Source organism: Agelaius tricolor, unplaced genomic scaffold (assembly GCF_023055355.1).
Source record: "Agelaius tricolor isolate 1412-34295 unplaced genomic scaffold, bAgeTri1.0.p SCAF_6, whole genome shotgun sequence".
Classification (NCBI taxonomy): Eukaryota; Metazoa; Chordata; class Aves; order Passeriformes; family Icteridae; genus Agelaius; species Agelaius tricolor.
Window position 1 is genome coordinate 48,136,771 of NW_027269266.1, and position 18,530 is coordinate 48,155,300.

General features: G+C 37.3%; 1 protein-coding gene across 1 annotated transcript in view; it reads right to left on the reverse strand.

Annotated features, from left to right (window-relative positions):
* CUL1 (cullin 1) overlaps positions 1-18,530 on the reverse strand; it is a 52,478-nt gene that overhangs the window by 27,348 nt on the left and 6,600 nt on the right. The window contains exon 2 of the mRNA XM_071429748.1: positions 9,740-10,032. Coding sequence (XP_071285849.1) covers positions 9,740-9,879 — 140 coding nt within the window. The 5' untranslated portion in view covers positions 9,880-10,032. The remainder of the gene's footprint in view (positions 1-9,739; positions 10,033-18,530) is intronic.

The following is an 18,530-nucleotide window of genomic DNA, read 5'->3' on the forward strand; positions in this document are numbered from 1 at the left end:
AACATTGTATCAACCATTCAAGAATGTTTAACTTGGCTTTGTGTTTTCACAAAATCACTAGGCTGGAAGAGACCTTCAAGATCCAGTTCCACCCATGCCCTAACACCTCAACTAAACCATGGCACCGAGGGCAACATCCAGTCTTTTCTAAACACATCCAGGGATGGTGACTCCACCACCTCCACCAGCAGACCATTCCAGAACTTTATCTTTCAATACAAGTGGACCCAGCTTTAACCACTAGACAGGTTTCCTCCACAGCACACGATGAACTAGGAAATTAATATATTGCAGAGACTTGACTTTTATCTTTCCCTTCACAAAGCCCAGCACAATAAAATGGCAAGACATCAGCAAAAATAAATACCAAGAAAATAAAAAAATAAAAAATAAAAAAACCCCACAAATATATGATGCATTACAGTCATTATAAACAGATTTGCTTCTAAGTAGTAAAGCTCAAGAATTGTCTCCAAATATCCAGTTAACCTCCTTGTAATAATTTTATAAAACACTTCGTAGACAAAACATACCCTTAAACTGGGCTTAATGATCAGAGTATCCTGCATGCCACCAGGAACAAGGCTCAGGGTCTTCACATCAAACTGCATGGAAAGCATGCTCACAGTCTATATTTACATGCTTGTTTATAAAGTCATTGCATTCTATTCAAAGAAGTAATGCTCTTCGCCTAAGATTAACCCTTTTTGAAAATACACAGTGTATGTTCATTTCTTATCTGTTACCTCATCCAGATGCCAAGTAAGTAAATTTCTCACAATGTCAACCAACAACATAAAGACTTCATTTGTATTGAATTGAAGCAACTGAACTTTTAATCAGCCTCTTATCAGCCACTAATTTCCTGGACATTAATGATTTCTTCCACCTCCTAATCATTTGTTTGGTCAAATTCCCTGGCACTGTTGCTTACTTTTACTATCTACACTTTGATTTCAGAATTCTCTGTTCAAGTGAAGAACAAGACACAGCACAACCATTTTCCTCTAGATATGCAACTTACTTTCTTGCCACAAACAAGAAAAGCAGGTTAAGAAAAGCAGGTAACCTGTTACCCAACAGGGTAATTTTAAAATAGCTAATATATAAATTTCTCTAAATTGTTTATGGAAAACCTCTCCATCATGATACTAGGAAATCAGGGCTGATTCATAAATACCCCCTTGACAGTCTTGCCTCCTTCCCCTCTCTTATCCCAAGTGGCTTTGAGCAAGCCTGAAAATAGGAAGACTGACCAGATAAAGGGTAATTCTTGCAGTTTTGAGAGTACTGCCTGACAAAAACATTTTATTCATCTCTACAAACAATCAAAACAGCCTTCAGAAAAATAAAAGGCCAAGATTAGAAGACATAAGCCTTTTTCTTACCCCATATATTTTACTATTAAACCCAGGATTCATTGTAAAGTAAACACAGAGACTGAGACCTTTTGTCCATGTCTGACAGTAATCACCTCAGAGCTGCAACAAAAGTAATTCCAGTAATGCTCATCTTTACCTTTTATTCTGACTTGAGATTTGCTAGCCAAAGGGTCCAAGACAGCACTGTTGAAGTGCTCTAGTTTCATTGTTCCATACAAGTCAAACTGAAGTTAGTTTGCAAGTGTAACTCTTTGACATATTCTACATAAAGCATGCTCTCTCACACTTTGTTTACAATCTGTCCCCCCATCTGCTGGAGCCAGCAACTGACAGAAAGACTGACATATTCAAAACAAAATCAGATTTGTGCTGCTTACAACAAAGTGTATGACAGTCCATCTGAGAATCACAAGGGGAATGCTATGAAAAGAATTCCTAGTTGCAGAAAGGAAAATAAATCCCTCAATGCATGGTATGCTGGAAGTTATATACATATGCAAACAGCTACCAGGAAATATTTTTGGGGGTGTTTGCACTATTTTGTAGAGCAATTTGCATACCAAAACAAGCAGAGAAGTTAATTCATCAATAGAAAAGTCTGAACCAGAGCGAAGCTGTGCTGATCCCCAAGCTTCAGGCTGCCGAACTTCAGATTTGGCCCAGCAGACAAACCACTTACAGGAGGAAGAGATCAATTTCCTCTAACCTCTACATCTTCCATACAGTGAAGGAGAAATTTAATTTACTTTTCTAAAATAAATTTGAGGTAGAAAACTGCAAGAAAGTTTAGAAAATGATTCAGCATTGTGCTGTTCAAGATGAAAAATCCTTTTCAGAATTCTCCTCCAAAAGTCTTCAAAACAAAATATAGCCGAAGACAAATTAATTTTACCACCTCTGCCACCAATATAATTTACACTACTTTTGATAGCCTTGGCTCAGTTTCTAAAGATAGGCAACAGGAAAACAGAAATACTGTGCTGCCACTCCCTAAAGGATTTAAGGCCTTGTGCAAGATCACTTCCACTGAAGGGTCCTAACACACAACCCAGCTGGAGAGCTTCCTTGCCACCTGGTTTCCAGCAGCATGGGGGTTCATGCAGGCCGTCAGTCATGAGGACAGGGGAAGGAACCAACACTACAACCAGTGGTGGTCCCTGGCCCCACACCCTTTGGTAAGCAGATCTGAACTTCTGTGCCCACACTGGGGAAGCGAAACAGGCTCTTTCAGCAGCACTGCATACATTTTTTGAGCAAGTATACCAACAAAACACAAGCTTGAGCATGCCATGGTCAACTCTCATCTACCTTCTGCCCTTGAAAAGTACCAAAGTAATCCATACGGGTTTTTTTCTCCAGAAGCAACTGCAAACCAAAATTATATAAGAAAAACTATCCCTTGTGTAATTCAACTCACAACAAGAAAGCACTCAGACTCTACAATGATGAGATTAAATCATTCAGTTTTGCTTAAGTCCTAAAGTTTTTAAAAGCAAACAGTTCTGCTGAGTTAATAAGTTATTCACTTTTCCCCAACACAGCCAGGTCCCCAGAGTTCTTTCATTTTGCTATGAAAAATTAACATAACTGGAAGAAGTCTGTGTGAGGAACAGAAAGTTCCTTTAATTGTAAAATTAAAGGAACTGAAAGGGAATTAACAGAACACGGAAGAAAACTACAATGCAGAGATGCTCACAATAACACAAGCCAAACAACTGTCCAATCACAATTTCTCTCTCATTACTTCTAGTCTCTTTACTATAAAGATCAGTTTTAGGCATAAATTTGCTATTTCACAGACCTTAAGCAGTAATTAACTTCAGGCTCAGTAGCTGGCCTGCAGGACTAAATTGAGATTAATTCCACTTTTGTAAAAAATCTGTATTTTCCTAGATTACACCAAAGCCATGCAAGAACATCATACAGAGAATTACTGCAAACACTGACAGGAAAATTGCTAGGGAAGGATACAGAAGCTTTGTATTATTGTAAAACTACTTCTAATACAAACAACACAGCTTATTATATTTACTAAAGAACAGCTTTACATATTTTCTTCAAAATTAAAGCCACTGAAGTCCTGGTGAAATCCAGAAGATTAGGCTGGATTACCCCAGACGTAAGAGAACCTAAGAGAAGCGGACATGCCTACATGACTTTTAATGTTTTGTGAGTCAAACGGATGAAGGAATTTTGCATGCGTTTTTGAAATTATAAGGTTGTAAAAAAAAATCACTTTTCAGAACAAGTGCTTTGAACACTCATTTTAGCTTTGTGAGGAGCAGCAGTAAAACAAGCACCCCAGAAACCTTCATTCTTTTCAGGGAGGTATCAGCAAGAGGTTTTTTCTATGTTCAGCCATCATCCAGTAAGTAAGGGTTACCCCCACAAAGCAATTCAGAGAAAGCAAACAAACAAAATTAAGAGCCTGCACCCAACCCCACACATTCACCACTTGTGATTAAGTTTCAATTGATATATTTTGATACATTGATACATTTAAGTCTTTATATTTGATACAACTGCTCAGCTAAATCACTCCATTTTAGACAAACCATTTTAGTCAAGGAAGGACTGAGGCAAGACATTGAGAAGCTATTACAGCATCAGTAATGCAGCTGCTATGAAAATCCAGGCATAACTCAGCTCAAACAGGTTTCTACAAGTCTGAGATCAGAGACACTTTCAGCAAAAGCCATCTGAAGACTAATAGATAACTTCTTGTTTCTCTCTCTACAGCATAAACTCATGTGCATCACAGAGAAACACTGAGTTACAAGGAAAACACAAAATTTCAAAGCCAAATGCAAAAACAAAGTGTACAGCCTTTATGCCAGGGAGCGTAAGACCTTCCATAACTGAGGCTGCTTTTACATTTCTTTCTTTGCATTGACAGAGGCTGGTTCTGAACAGAATATTATTGGTTACTATAAAAAGCAAGTAGAACAGCAAGCCGTCATTGTGGAAGAGTGCATAAAGAAAGGGAATGATTGCACAAATATAAACATATTCTGCCCTTCTTTCAAACTGAAGATGCAATCTTTGTAAATACAAACAAATGCATACAATTATATGTACCTTTCCACACAAGAAAAGGTCTATTATGTACCCTTTGAACATATCAACAAATAGATTTACTTCTGCCTTCATGTTTCACACAAACACTAACTGGAACATGAGAAGTCCTATGAAATAGGATATTGAATATATGCAGGACTAATACTAGCAGACAGAAGAGGCTGCCTTGATGTATCCAAAGTGACCTTAGATGATTTGACATTGAAGTGAAAGGATAGCTTAGAGTGATTGAATCTTAAGAGAAAGTGGAACAGTGTCTGAGATGTAAATAAGAAGCGCATGCCCTAACACCTCAGTATCTTTTCTGCATAAAAAGAGCATAATAATCTGTGCAGAAAGAAAAAAACAAGAACATATCATGCTGCCTGGTAACAACAGATTCATGTGATTAGAAAATGAAATATTTTCACAGTTTTAATATGCATCTGCTGATCTAAAATCCTACTAAAATACAGAAATTCAACAAGGAAAAAAGATTGCAATAGAAGCAACTACAAAAGATCTTGGGAAAGGATGTCAGGAAAAGGGCTTAATGGTTTTGCTTTTTTTTTTTGGTCAATATACTACTGGTGCTGAATCTACTCACAGGGAGAAAAAAAAGTTAAATATATTTACACTTTCTATTTTATGAACAGACAGATTATCCTGAGTCATCTGGTATTTTTGAAGTGCAAGCACACTACACTTTATTTAATGTTCAACACAGTATCTTCCTATATCAGTTGCTAATATGTGAGGAAAAAAAATCCCATTTAATAAAATGATTACAGTAACCTTTTCTGATATACAATTACTTACATTTGATCCAACAGTTATTCAGTAGCCACTGTTTTGTTAAAATAAGTGAACAAAATTGAATCACAATAAGCAAGGATTTTTCATAAAATAATGAAATGTGACAGAACAGCATAGCCTTTACCTATCCTTGACAAACTTCAGGCAATTATTTTAAAAATATTTACAAATGATGGCTAATAATGGAATAATGTAAGAAACACATTTTTAAGATCAATTTATTGGTGTAAGACTTGAGCAAATTTTAAGTAATAATAAATTCAGTCATCTTCTTCAAATTTCCACATAAGACCTATATGATAATGATGCCAATCAACTACTCAAAGGTATTCTAGGAATCTGTTGAAATCAATAGTGTAATTTTTATGTATATAACATTTGAAAGGCCTTGAAAGCCAATCTGAACACTGCAATCTGGACATTGCAACTCATATCTTAGTTAAATAACCACATCATACCTTCCACAGTATCATAAACTCTTCTTACCAATCACAACATTTTAAGATATTCTCACGCAGATATAAGTCTCATCTGCTATAAATTAATAACAACTGGACTCTTTAAACTTATCTTATTTTTCTCAAATTTTCTTTAAATATTAAATTTGGACAAAAAGATTAATCTGTTCTGTATGGGCATAAATTAACTAGATTGTTTAAAAGAATCCCTAAAAATGCTTCTCAGGTTATGTTTTGTAAATCAGGGCAGTGAAAGCATGAATTTATGTCAAAATTTTGGCATTTCAAAGAGTCCACACGTACAAGAGAGAAGCACACCACTAACCTTTCCATTCACCAATGCTATCTGAAAATTGTTGATGTGTGCTTCTAAAAAAAAGTAATATTTTAGCAAAGTTACTCAGCTCTTTGTCTAAGTCACTGTGAAAAATTACACTACTTTGATACAGTGCAGCAAAGTTTTCTGACATTTTAGTACTTGGCCTGAGAATCTTCTTAAGATACATAAAACAAGAAAAGTCACAAACCCCTTTCATTCTCTCCATTGAGTTTTAATGCAAATGTCCAGCAAACCCCCATTCATTCTCTCATACCATGAGGTTTGAGGAAAATAAATTGCAGGCTCACTATACAATTAGTTTGAAAAATGGACATCACTTTCTGCCAAAAGAGAAGAAAATAGCACAAGATGTATGAATATTTTATCACTGCCAAATGGAGTTAAGAAGAGGTGGCTACAAAGACAAGTGGCCTATAGCAATATAAATAAGTTGAATAAGAATAATTCTAGTAAACCAAGTAATAAGTTTTCAACCAACAATTCAAAACAGAAACCCAAAACTTGCTATACAAAATACAGTTTTCTCTTGGACAGAGTAATTGAAGTTTCCTCCAAACAGACTAAATGGCACCAGGAGATATTCTGTATACATATACCCCTAAACACTGACTTTAACAAGAGAGTCCTGTGGATCACAGCCTCCAAACTCATAATCACTAAATGGAAAACAGGGTGAACAGGCCCTTCCCTCACAACATTAGTAGTGCTGTTAGGTCTATTGTCCCTAGAAATCTAGTTAATTTTATTGGCTATTTCTCTTTTTGGCATAAAGTCAATGTTTGACATATAATTCTGAGCTAGCTTGTAATACTGTTGTCAGATGATGTTAATTACTGTTATAGGAAGGACTAGGCTCTTCAGAAATTACATAATATCTGAGTAAGGAACAGAAAAACATCTAGATTTCATTTTCAAGAATCTCACATGTGGGGGGAAAAAATGAAACACCAAAACAACAAATCACACGAGAAGGAAATACTTGATCATCTGATCTCATAAAAAAAGGTACCTTGCAGTTAAAAGCACAAATAAATCTAAATTACAAGAAGTACAGATGAGGACCTTGATAACCACCATTCAGAAACAAAATTTTTTGTTCACCTCTTTAATATTCAGATCTAAAAAACTCCTGGAATAATCATCATGTTTCTGCTCCCACTGAAATGAAGGGGAAAAAACCCACCTTAAGCACAGGCTCCAGCCTGTACTCAAGAGATGAATTTACTGTTTCACAAAGAGACCCTCTGAACAAAGAAAACAAGCGCAGGTGTGACAGAGGTCTGAAATGCTTGAATTGCATACCTATTCTAATTATTTTCCAGAGGGACTTGACCAAGGCACAACAATATCTTCCACATCTCCAATCAATTTTGATTGAAAATTGACAGCTGATATAGGACTGAATGGGATATAGGACAGATATAGGACTTGCTTATATGCACGGTTCCCCTCTTATAAATTAAAGGGATGAAATGAAATCCACATCAGGAGCAATATCCTGGCAAAAAAAAAAAAAGGGGTTGGATGGGGAAAGAGAAAGAGGACAAAAGAGGATGAGGAAAGACTAAACTGTCAATTATCAAGACATTCTTGTAAGTACAGCTGATCTTCAGACCAATTACAGCTGCAACTGAAACTCAACTGCAGCTGTTCTGCTTTCCAAACTAAGCTGGTTGATAAGCAAAGTTTCCTGAAATAAACATCTACACGACTACAAGACTTGCTGTACACAAAGACTGGGCAAATATGTCACAGTTACTGCTTTGAAAGGGGTGTAATCTTTTAAGCACAACTTTTGAACACATGTACTTGGTATAGAATGCAAAATGCATTGCTATCTTCACAGGAGATTAAATACTCGGCTTAACCAGTATCAAATATTCTGGGTTATTGAACTATTATGTCCAAAAGCTTGGACAAAAAAATCCAAGTTGACCACCAAAATTACCCCCTAAATTAATTCACTTAAGAAATTAACATAAACAGTCCTTATTTTCGTACCAACAACTCCTCAAAGCAGAAGCAAGGAGGAAATGAGTAACTAATAGAGAGCATATCCCTTTTACAGCTTCATTCTGAGCATCTTTGAGAACATCAGGAGAGGAAAAAAGCCCATGTTTAACCATTACCATTATAACCAGTACTTAGTCTTCAGCTGCCCTGCTTAACAGAGCTCCTGAACAAGAATATATTAAAGGCACTCAGAAGAAAAAACTCTCAGAGCTTCTACTGCATGTCAAATTTCTATCAGACATTCAACTTTTGCAGAGTTATTTCACTGAGTCAAAACCAACGTTGAACCTAGTGCTGCAAGAAATCACTAATTTTAAATCTTAGGAAAAGTACTGACCCTACACAGATGTTATTTCATCTTCCCATTGCTATTAAAGAAGTACCCTAGAAACACTCAGCAGGCTGCTCAGGGCTTCTCCCACCACAGCCTGGAGCACGGATTCTGCAGGCACAGATAGAAAAGATTGCATGCTGATGCTAAGATTACATGTACAGAGAAACTTTTCTACCTCCTTAGAAAGTCCAGGGAACTACAGAATTGACTGGTTTATAGCCTTCAAGCTCCTCTTTCTTTTATAAAAGCTCTGTCCTTTCAAAAAAATTATTACAGACTAAAATTTTACATGCTGCAATTCCAAATCAGTGCCAGCAACAGCTACAGACATTAGTTCAGAATAATAACTTCATTAAAAAAACTCAACTCTAAATACTGATAGAGAAAAGTAGCAGAGCTACTTAATGATACGGAATGTATATTATCATTTCTATCCTATGTACAGCAAAGTGGGTAGACCAGCACCTTTTTAAGCAGTGCTGACTTTACTGAGCAATACAAGCTTACAAGAGTCAAGGAAGAACAAAAGGTGCAAAACAAAGGTCATGCAATCCATTTACATGGCACCTTATAGGCGAAATAAAGAAGAATTTCCTTTCTAAATGAATCCTAAAGTCAAACACCTAAGCTGTAATACAACAATAGACATATTTCTCCTACATATTGGTTTGAAAAAATCCTTATACACTACCTGATAGAAACAAGTTTCCTACAATCTTCCAAACAGTACCTCAGTGCATTTGAACAAGGAGGTTAACCGCCTTCCAGCATCTTATAATAACACCCAGAATGTATTTTCCAGAGATGCTGGAAAATAACTCTCTGATGCAAGCTAGGAATTAAAGCAAAATCCACTGGAGACATTCTCACTCCAGCTGGAAAATTACACAATCAAGTCAAGAGTAAAGTATTACATAGAGAATGACAACTGAAAAATTTCCAGGTAACTGGACATGATTATCAGTAACACCTGAAGCATAATGCCAGAGATTAACAGAAAAAAGAAAAGGAATTTCTGTTTTCTTTGTGTGCATTGTGGACTCAAAATTCAATCTAATAATAAAATCTCTTTAAACATGTGCTGTATTAAAGATAACAGTAATCAAACCTGAAATACAGAGGTAGCCTTAATAATTATGGAAGCCAGTTTTCCAGATAACAAAATGTTCCTGCTATTTGCCAGTAATAAATAGAAAAGGCCAATCTTCAAAACAAAACCATGCATTCTTAAAAGCCATTAAGTGAAATAGTTATGGAGCAATTTTCTGTCTAAAAAAGTAAAAAGCTATCTGTAATCTACCAGCAGTGAGAACACTAGCTATCATAGGCACTAGGATACGTGTAGAGTTCCATGTATCTGGATTTTGCCATACTTTGTCTGGTGTAAACCTGTTGAATTCCAGCTCTTAGGTCATCCCATATCTGGTCAAGACCAATCTGTTTAAGTCCATGCGGGTTCTGACTCCTATTCGATGACATTTTGTATTTCCTGTAAAGTCTTCCAGTGCAGCAGCCTGAGCTTTTGTTATTCCTCCATCAGAATCACAAGTCAAGTAACATTCTAAACTCAGTTGCAGCACCTCAGCAAGATATTCTTTATACACAAAAAATGATGTTTCCCAGGAGGATAACCTGCAATAGGAAAAGAAAACATACATGTTATATGACAGTCTAAATTTATCCACACTAAAGACACAAAATTTATTATTTCATTGAAATACTGTCATTTACACAGATGAGAAATCCATCTTAAGATGTGAAATACCAAAACTAAGAAACATAATTTAGCAATTCACCACAAAATGAGACAGTTAGTACCCAGAGTTATCCAAAGGCTGTAGGTACTTAGATCAGTGCAGCTGACAACAGAACTCTAATACTAACAACAAAACATAACAGCAAAAAGCTTTTGAAGCAGCAGACACTATTTACCAGCAAGTGTAAATAGTTCCTCCCCATTCAACAGTAAAACTCCAGTACTTCTGAGCAACTCTGGGTTCTGTGGTAGCTCATTGTTTAACAAACACCCTTATGGGTATCGAAGATTAACCAGAAGATACTACAAACAAATTTTTCTTCAGTTATCAATAACTCTTCCAAACTTGTACTATTACAGGCAACCTGAAAGGCCAAAGCATTTTGGTAGCAGAGAATTTTTCTATCTGGCAAGCATATGCTTACATTTATTTCTTTGCTATGTAGAAGAACACCACTTCCTTCAACGTCATTTTACCAGCAAGAGAACATACAGTCAATAATGGTGGGAAGAAAGAACTACTAATAGGAGTACACAGAATAAATATTGAATGAATTGTGAATGAAACAAACAAAGTAAGAAAATGCACTACTCCCATGAGTTTTAAGTGAACAAATTTTGGGACATAGTGAAAAGATGGCTACCAATTCATTAGCCTCATGATATTATGGTGAAGGAACACATTCACCTGGAAAGGTCCACTGAAATCTTCAAGCAGAGATGATCCATTTTTACACAAGTCCATAAAAATACATTTGCAATTTTAACATGTCTTATCCTCCAAAGCAACAAAATTAAGAACATAACAGAAAATGACAATGTAAAAAATTAGCCCACAAACAAGAGAGTTGTACTAAGGACCAACCTAATCTTACTGGAGTCTGCCCATTCATATGGGGAGCCTATAAGAAAGATGGAGAAAGACTTTTTACTAGTAACTGTAGTTACAGGAGAAGGGTCAATGGTTTTAAATAAAAAGAGGGTAGATTCAGAGTGGATATAAGGAAGAAATTCTTTACTGTGAGGGTGGTGGTGAGACACTGGAACAAGCTGCCCAGTAAAGTTGTGGATGCCTGATGTTTAAGGCCATGTTGAAAGGAGCTTTGAGCAACCTGATCTAAGGGATGGTGTCTCTGGCCAAGACAAGGAAAATAGACTAGATGATTCCTTCCAGCCCAAACCACTCAGTCATTCTGCACCCTAGAGTTCACTGACTGGAATACTCAAACCACAGTGAAACATGGCTTTCCATTTTTCTACAGACAATATAGCCTTATGATAAATCTGTCATCCAAGGTTCATATGAACCCTTCCATAATTTCAAGAATAGTATAGGCTGAGATCAAATAAATCCTATTATTTGTTCTTGGTCTCTGAGCAGCAGAAAATAAAATATATTATTTCAGGACCTATAGTTAAGTCATAGGTGCTTTGTCACAGCCACTTCTAGGCTATTCCATGTTCCACTCCAGGCTTTGCAGAGTTTTGAAAATTAAGTATTCTGTTACACCCTCCCTGACTTCCACCCAGTTATCTGAAGTTCTCTTCTGCCTTTTCTCCTGAACCCTAAAAAGACCAGCTGAGATAGAGACATTTTTTCCAGTCAGTGACTATCTTACTACAGTAACACAGAAATTACCAATCCTCGCAGTCCTTTGCTTTCCCATTACTCATACACACTTAAATCTCCAACTCTAAGTAAAAACACCAAGAAGTATTTTTATTGTGTGAGTCTCAGCAACAAGTACTGTCTCATTTTAATCTGACATACAACTGATTATGTAGCTAGTATTATTTTTTACAGGGGAAACAGTTACTCAGAGAATTAGGTGGAAAAGCAAGAATTCAATCAATATACATCTTAGAAAACACATACCTAAATTTCAACCCTGCCATTTTTGTTTCTCTAATCACAGCAAGCTAGTTATTAAAGACACATGACAATCATGCCTCATAATGCTGAAGTGTAATCTAGATCATACCTTGCTTGTATTTGACTTCTTTAATTTCTGGAAACTGAACCTGCTGCAGTACTACTGACGATGGACTTTCAGGACTGAGCAACAAAAGCCAGGAAGAACAAAGGTCCATGAGTGGCCATTCACCTCCACTGAGGGAAATATTCTGTGCATGTTACACGCCCACAGTCTTGGACTGTGATCCTTAGTCAGCATTGCAATAAAAGCAAGAAAATTAATTCCATGTCTACAATCCAGGAGAGCAGAAACACTTTTATTTCTTAGAAGTAGTACTAAAGAAGACATAGTACTGAATCTGCAACCCCACAAAAACAGCAGTATGTATAAGAATTAACTGTCATTTGCTAATTAATCTGCCAATAGCAAACAGCCTGAGCTTAGAGTGCATTTGTGTAAAACACGTTTTGGTGTACCTAACACAAAATAATTAATTGCTGTATAAGAGCTTCTAACAAAAGGCCAACCCCTTGCTAGCTAGCAGAAAGCATAACCAGCAGATGTTGAGTTTCCCCTTCTATGATGATGGAAATATTTAACTCTCCTCTCTAACTAAACATCTCCTAGTTTTTATGTACCCTGGTGCATCTATAAATACTACCTATTCCCAGAATCTTTTCAACTCAAGGTGTTCCTCATTCACCCTCCCTTTCCCCTAAAGGAAATCTCTGTATTCAAGTCAGGATGTAGCTATTAAAAATGCTATGAAAAAGAACTTAATTTTGGGGTTTTTTCAACATGCAGTCCAATATATAAAAATATTATTTATAAGTCATAATTCCACTGCAATTGACACTACCTCACTATCCTCTGGTTGGCATTCAATTTGAATTTTGCAATTAAACACATGAATACAGAATGACAGTACCATCTTGCTAACTTCCTAGACTTAAACAACTTACTTCTTCCAGTTAATTACTACTTAATATTAATTGGAAAATAGAGGAATAGATGAATAATTCTATAAGCCACTATCAATTTCTTCCAGATTTATTTATCTGCAGAAAAACAGAAAGGTAATTATTAATCTATTACTTTAACAAGAAGAGAATTTCAATATGTAACAATACTTTACTACAAAAGCATGTTTATGAAAAGAACTGCTTGTACTTAGTGGTTAAACTAAATTATGGAATAAATTTATAGAAAGAGCAGAGGTAACACAAGGCTTTGTTACTTGGCACAGTTGTTATTATACACAAACATGATATTCTATTTCATGTGAAAAGTGCAATTATTTGATTCACACACAAAAACCCTTTCCTAGGCCAACAATTCTTGAAGGTCAAATTGAGTCTGCAGCAGTTACACTGCGTCTCTTCACCCAACATCCCCACTGCTAAAAAGAGGGAGAAAGAGTTCCTAAGGCAGATTTCTCAGTGCCCAGACTGCGAGCAACTGCCTGAATTAAAACCTCACCATTAAGTCATGACCTTTCAATCAGTGAGGTCTCTCCCTTGCAAAGTGCTCTTGGCAGGACTGTGCACAAGCTGGTCTTGAACTGACCATCACTGCACTTTCTCCCCCTAACAGATCAGACTTGCTGCTGACCTGCTTCAAGGATAAAATCAGCTGCCTGAGTTGCAACATCCACTCTGCAGCTTTGGACCAGAGAACCCAAACTTCATTATAGCTTCAAGAGCAGCTATATTTGCATGAGAAATATCACCCCTGCAGTTTCCGGACAATATATGCACAATTTGATGCAGCAGGATGATAGTGTTCAATGCCAGCCAATCTTTCAACCCTCACTCAAGTACTGCAATTAAAACAGTCTAAACAAAAGGAGGTAACACTTTTGCCAAAACTTTAAAACAGCCTTGAAGGACTTAAACGTTACTCCCTCTATTTCATTACTTAGGGACACCAATCATGATAGATAAACATGATATGCGAAGAAACACATTGCATTAGAAAATACTGGGCTTGTTTTTATTGATAATCTAATAATAGTCTTTTTTAGATATCCCACCTCTTTGGAAAATAATGTGCATGCTGGAAAAGGCCTTCAGGAAAATGTGTAAGTTAACCCATCTTTTATCTAAAAAACGTAATGGATCCCACCGGCTTTTCAGCATCCCAAGCCATCTGCTGGAGTAAATACCTGATTTTTACATCCTAACACAACACAACTTTCAGCTCTACAGCCCCAAGGCCTGTGCATCACCTGTTGTTCTCCCACAACCCCTTATTTCTAAATTACATACTTCAAGATAGTTTACTTCAGTAATTATAGATAGAATTTGAACTCGTCAGCTTCTTGCACAGTAAGAACTCAGAGGTTCAGAGCAAGGTTTCCCAGCTGATGCAAGAGCCCAGATAACACTGGTTTAAAGATGCAATAAAGTGGCACAAGCTCTAGACTTATTTTAACTCCTGTCTAACTTCAAATATGAGGAAAATTTCTTGTGATGTCTAACAGCATGAGTTTAAGTGAACGGAGTTAATCACACTACACCCAAACCCATTTGGGAAGAGAAGCAAGTTTCACTAATAAGCTATGGTGGAACGAATGTCACTAAAAATAAGTTCAAAAACCTTTAGCATTATGAAGTTTCTAAAGTATCTTGACTTCAGCTGATGTGTTAGCATTATGAGCCTTACACTGTAACATTGCTTAGCTGAGCCATGGTCCTCACATATAGCACTCACATTTCTGTCCAGAATTATTTTAGGCCACTAAATATAACGGCTATGAGCTAGGTAGACCATTTATGCACTTCACATGACACAATTCTTAAAGCAAGACTAGGAACAAGCATAATGTCCTTGGCACTTCACATGCTACAAATGTGTAATTAATCAACATCTGGAGAATTTGCCTATAGCAGACATTTTCACTGTGCCCCAGCAAAATGACACAACTATTGTAAAAAATGGTTATTCTAGAAATCAATACCAGAAGAGAAATACTAGAATTTTTTCTCCCTTTTCAACAAAGATATTTAAGAGACAAATGACAAAAATTACAATGTTCAGTTCCTCTGTATTATTACGAAACACTGAGCTACATGTAGTGTGAAAAGCTTTAGCTCATCTCATTTTCAAGGAAGTCAAATTCAGCTCATTATGAGAAAAAACAGATTTATGCATGCACTCATCCCTTCCAAAAGTTGTCTTTGGGTGGTAAAAAATTCCGTACAGCATTAAAAAAAAAAAAGCAGCAGCAAGTGTGTGTAATTTGGCAGTAATTTAAGAACAAGTTGTGTAAATTTGGTGTAAATTTTGAGAGGTTAATACTGTACCTCCCTAATGATGACTTCATTTTGGGCTCCAATGTTCTCCCCACGCCCCCTCCTCTGTGTTTTACAGCTCTGATCAATGATATCTAAAGCACTGTAATTAATACACTCCTACATTACTTCATGTGCCAACGATACAGTTGCCAGCTGAACAAATAAAGCCTGGACGTGCTCTTCACAGCTAGAAAAACTCTAAAATTCAATTTTATGTTCAAATTTAAACACAATATATGTAAGTAACTTGGAATTGCAGTTTTCATGCTTTTCTTATTTACTTAAACTATCCATTGCTGTCTTCACTAAAAGCCTTTCTAACTCATGTGGTTGGTTTATCTGTATGCCTAAATACAAGGATTTTTCTAAAATATCAATAACTATTCATCAGAATAAGACCAAGAAACTTGGAGTGTGTCACTTTTTCTCTTTGCCTATTCTTTTACCAGCTCTTTAACATTCTTTATTTCTTCCTTACAGCTTTACCTTTGTCTTCCTCGAACAAACAATTCCAGCAGCTTTTGACAGGTATCTCCCTACAATAATGCCACAGCTAATACAAAAAACCCAAACAACCCACGCCATAATCCAACATATACATGCTGCCTCATGAACAGAGAGTAGACAACTCCAGCCAAAGTAAACTCTGGTCAATATTTAGAATCCCACAAACAACAGGTTTTATGGTTGTTTTACTGCATCAACATCAATTTGGAAAACAGTGCAAGGGACGACATCCTTAAGTACTACATAGGTAAAACATTTCAAGTTTTGGTTGGCCATCTTCAGAGAGAGTTCACTCTGTTGTTGACGAAATAATCCTCATGTAGAAAGTTTGCAGATTGCTCCTAAACTGAATGTCCTTTCTAACCTAAGGTCTTGCATATTCCTGTGTCAAAAACAGGACAGAGACCCTACAGTATTTTTTAACTGAACCTGCAGTTAATGTGCTTCACAGCTTCTTCAAACACTCAGTTGTACATATTGGAAAAAGGAATACTGCAGATTAGAAAAAGTACAAAAAGAATCAAGTCAAGATATGGGTGCACTGAAGAGAAGGGAGAAAGTTTTACAGAAGTGTAGTGGGTTTGTGTGGCAGGTTTTGGTAGTGGCAGGGGAAGCTACAGGGGTGACTTCTGTAAGAAGCTGGCTGTAGCTCCCCACAAGTCCAAGAGAGCCAATGCCAGCCGGCTCCAGGATGGATCTACCATTGGCCAAGGCTGTGCCAACCAGAGATGGCAGTAACATCTCTGTGAGTACATATTGAGAAGGAAAATAAATTATTGCACAGATGTAATTGCACTCAGAGAAGACAGGAATGAGAATATGTGAGAGAATCCGTGCAGACACCAAGGTCAATGGAGGATGAGGCACCAGAGCAGAGGTTGCCCTGCAGCCTGTGAAGACCATGGTGAAACAGCCCTGGCCATGCAGCCCATGGAGGAACACAGGGATGCAGAGACCCACTCACAGACCACAGGGGTGCAAATTTCCACCTGCAGCCCATGGAGGAGACTCATGTCAGAGCAGGTGGATGCCTGAAAGGAGGCTGTGAGCTCATGGGTATCCCATGCTGGAGCAGGTTTCCTAGCAGGACTTATGACCCTGTGAGGGTATCCCATGCTGGAGCAGGCTGTGCCTGAAGGACTGCACCCTGTGGAAAGAGACCCACATCAAAGAAGAGCTGCAGCCCACGGGAAGGCCTGATGCAAGATAAGTTTATGGAGAACTGTCCCCCATGGGAAGATCCCATGTCAGAGCAGGAGAGGGACTCTCCTCCCTGAGCAGTGGCAGAAACAGCCTGTGGTGAACTCACCATATCTCGGCCCCTGCCTCCCTGCGCTGCTGGTGAGGAGGAGGTAGAGCCAAGAAGGACAGAGAGATGGGGGGAAGGTCTTTTAAAAATTTGTTTTACTTTTCATTAACTTGCTCTGATTTTGATTAATAATAAATTCAATTGATTTGCCCAAGACCAGTCTGTTTTGCCCATGATAGTAATCAATGAGAGATCTGTCTCTCCTGTCCTTATCTCAACCCATGAGCCTTTCATTGTATTTTTCCTCCTCTGTCTACTTGAGGGGAGTCATGGAGGGGCTTTGGTGGATACCTGGCAAGCAACCAGGGTCAAACAACCACAATAAGATAAAGAGCCTTGAATATTCCCACTTTTCCTCTGGCTTTAATCATATATATGATACAGCCTACATAAACCCAGACAAAAAAACAAAACAAACAAGAAAGCAAAAGACCAGACAAAGCCCAATGAAACCCAAATAAACATAAATAATGAAGGACAATGCACATGAAGATGCATTTCTTGATTCAGTCAGGAAGATGGAGAAAAGGAAAATGAGGGAGGAAAAGCCATGAAAATTGCTAGATACCCAATGTTCCAAGCAGAAGACAGCATAACATACCTTGTTTCCTTAGAAAGGGGGGAAAAAAACCCAAAAACCCCACAAAAAAACCCCAACCAAACACCACTGCAAAAAGCCACAAAAACAAAACAACAGCAGCAAGGAGTTAAATCCAATGCAATTCAGAAAGAAAAAACACAGAAGGGCTGGAAACTCTGAAATACCTTGGGCCAGTTTAGAGACCTTAATGATCCTGCAAGGAGAATTCTTACTCGTAACTGTTTTCCCAAAAGACCTTACCAGACATCAAAACTTCAACTAAATCCAACTTAATAAGTTGAAACATCATAATCCTACTGATCTCCACCAAGAACACAGCATTGTCTTACAGTCTGCTTCAGACACAGCATAACCTCCACCAGAACATCCAGGTCAAGCCTCTGAACCCTAACACAAATCCCCCAACATTATAACAGAACTCAATGCACCACAACACAGGCTTTCACACTGCGCTGTAAAGACACAAACAGGAATTTTCACCTGCAATAATATTTCCACAGTTTTTCCATGCTCTTAGAAGGCAGCAGTTCTTACCAATAACTTTTAAAAAACCATTAACATGTTGCTAACAAGCAAAAACCAATTCTGGCTGGAATCTCTTCCCAACAGCTTGCTAATTTTACAACTTCTTCCCTCTTGTTATTTGTGCAAGAGCTCAATTGATCAAGGCAATCCAGTTTGCCACTTCAATTTATAAATAAAGATGACGGTCACACAGATTATGAATCTTGTGAACAGTCTGGTA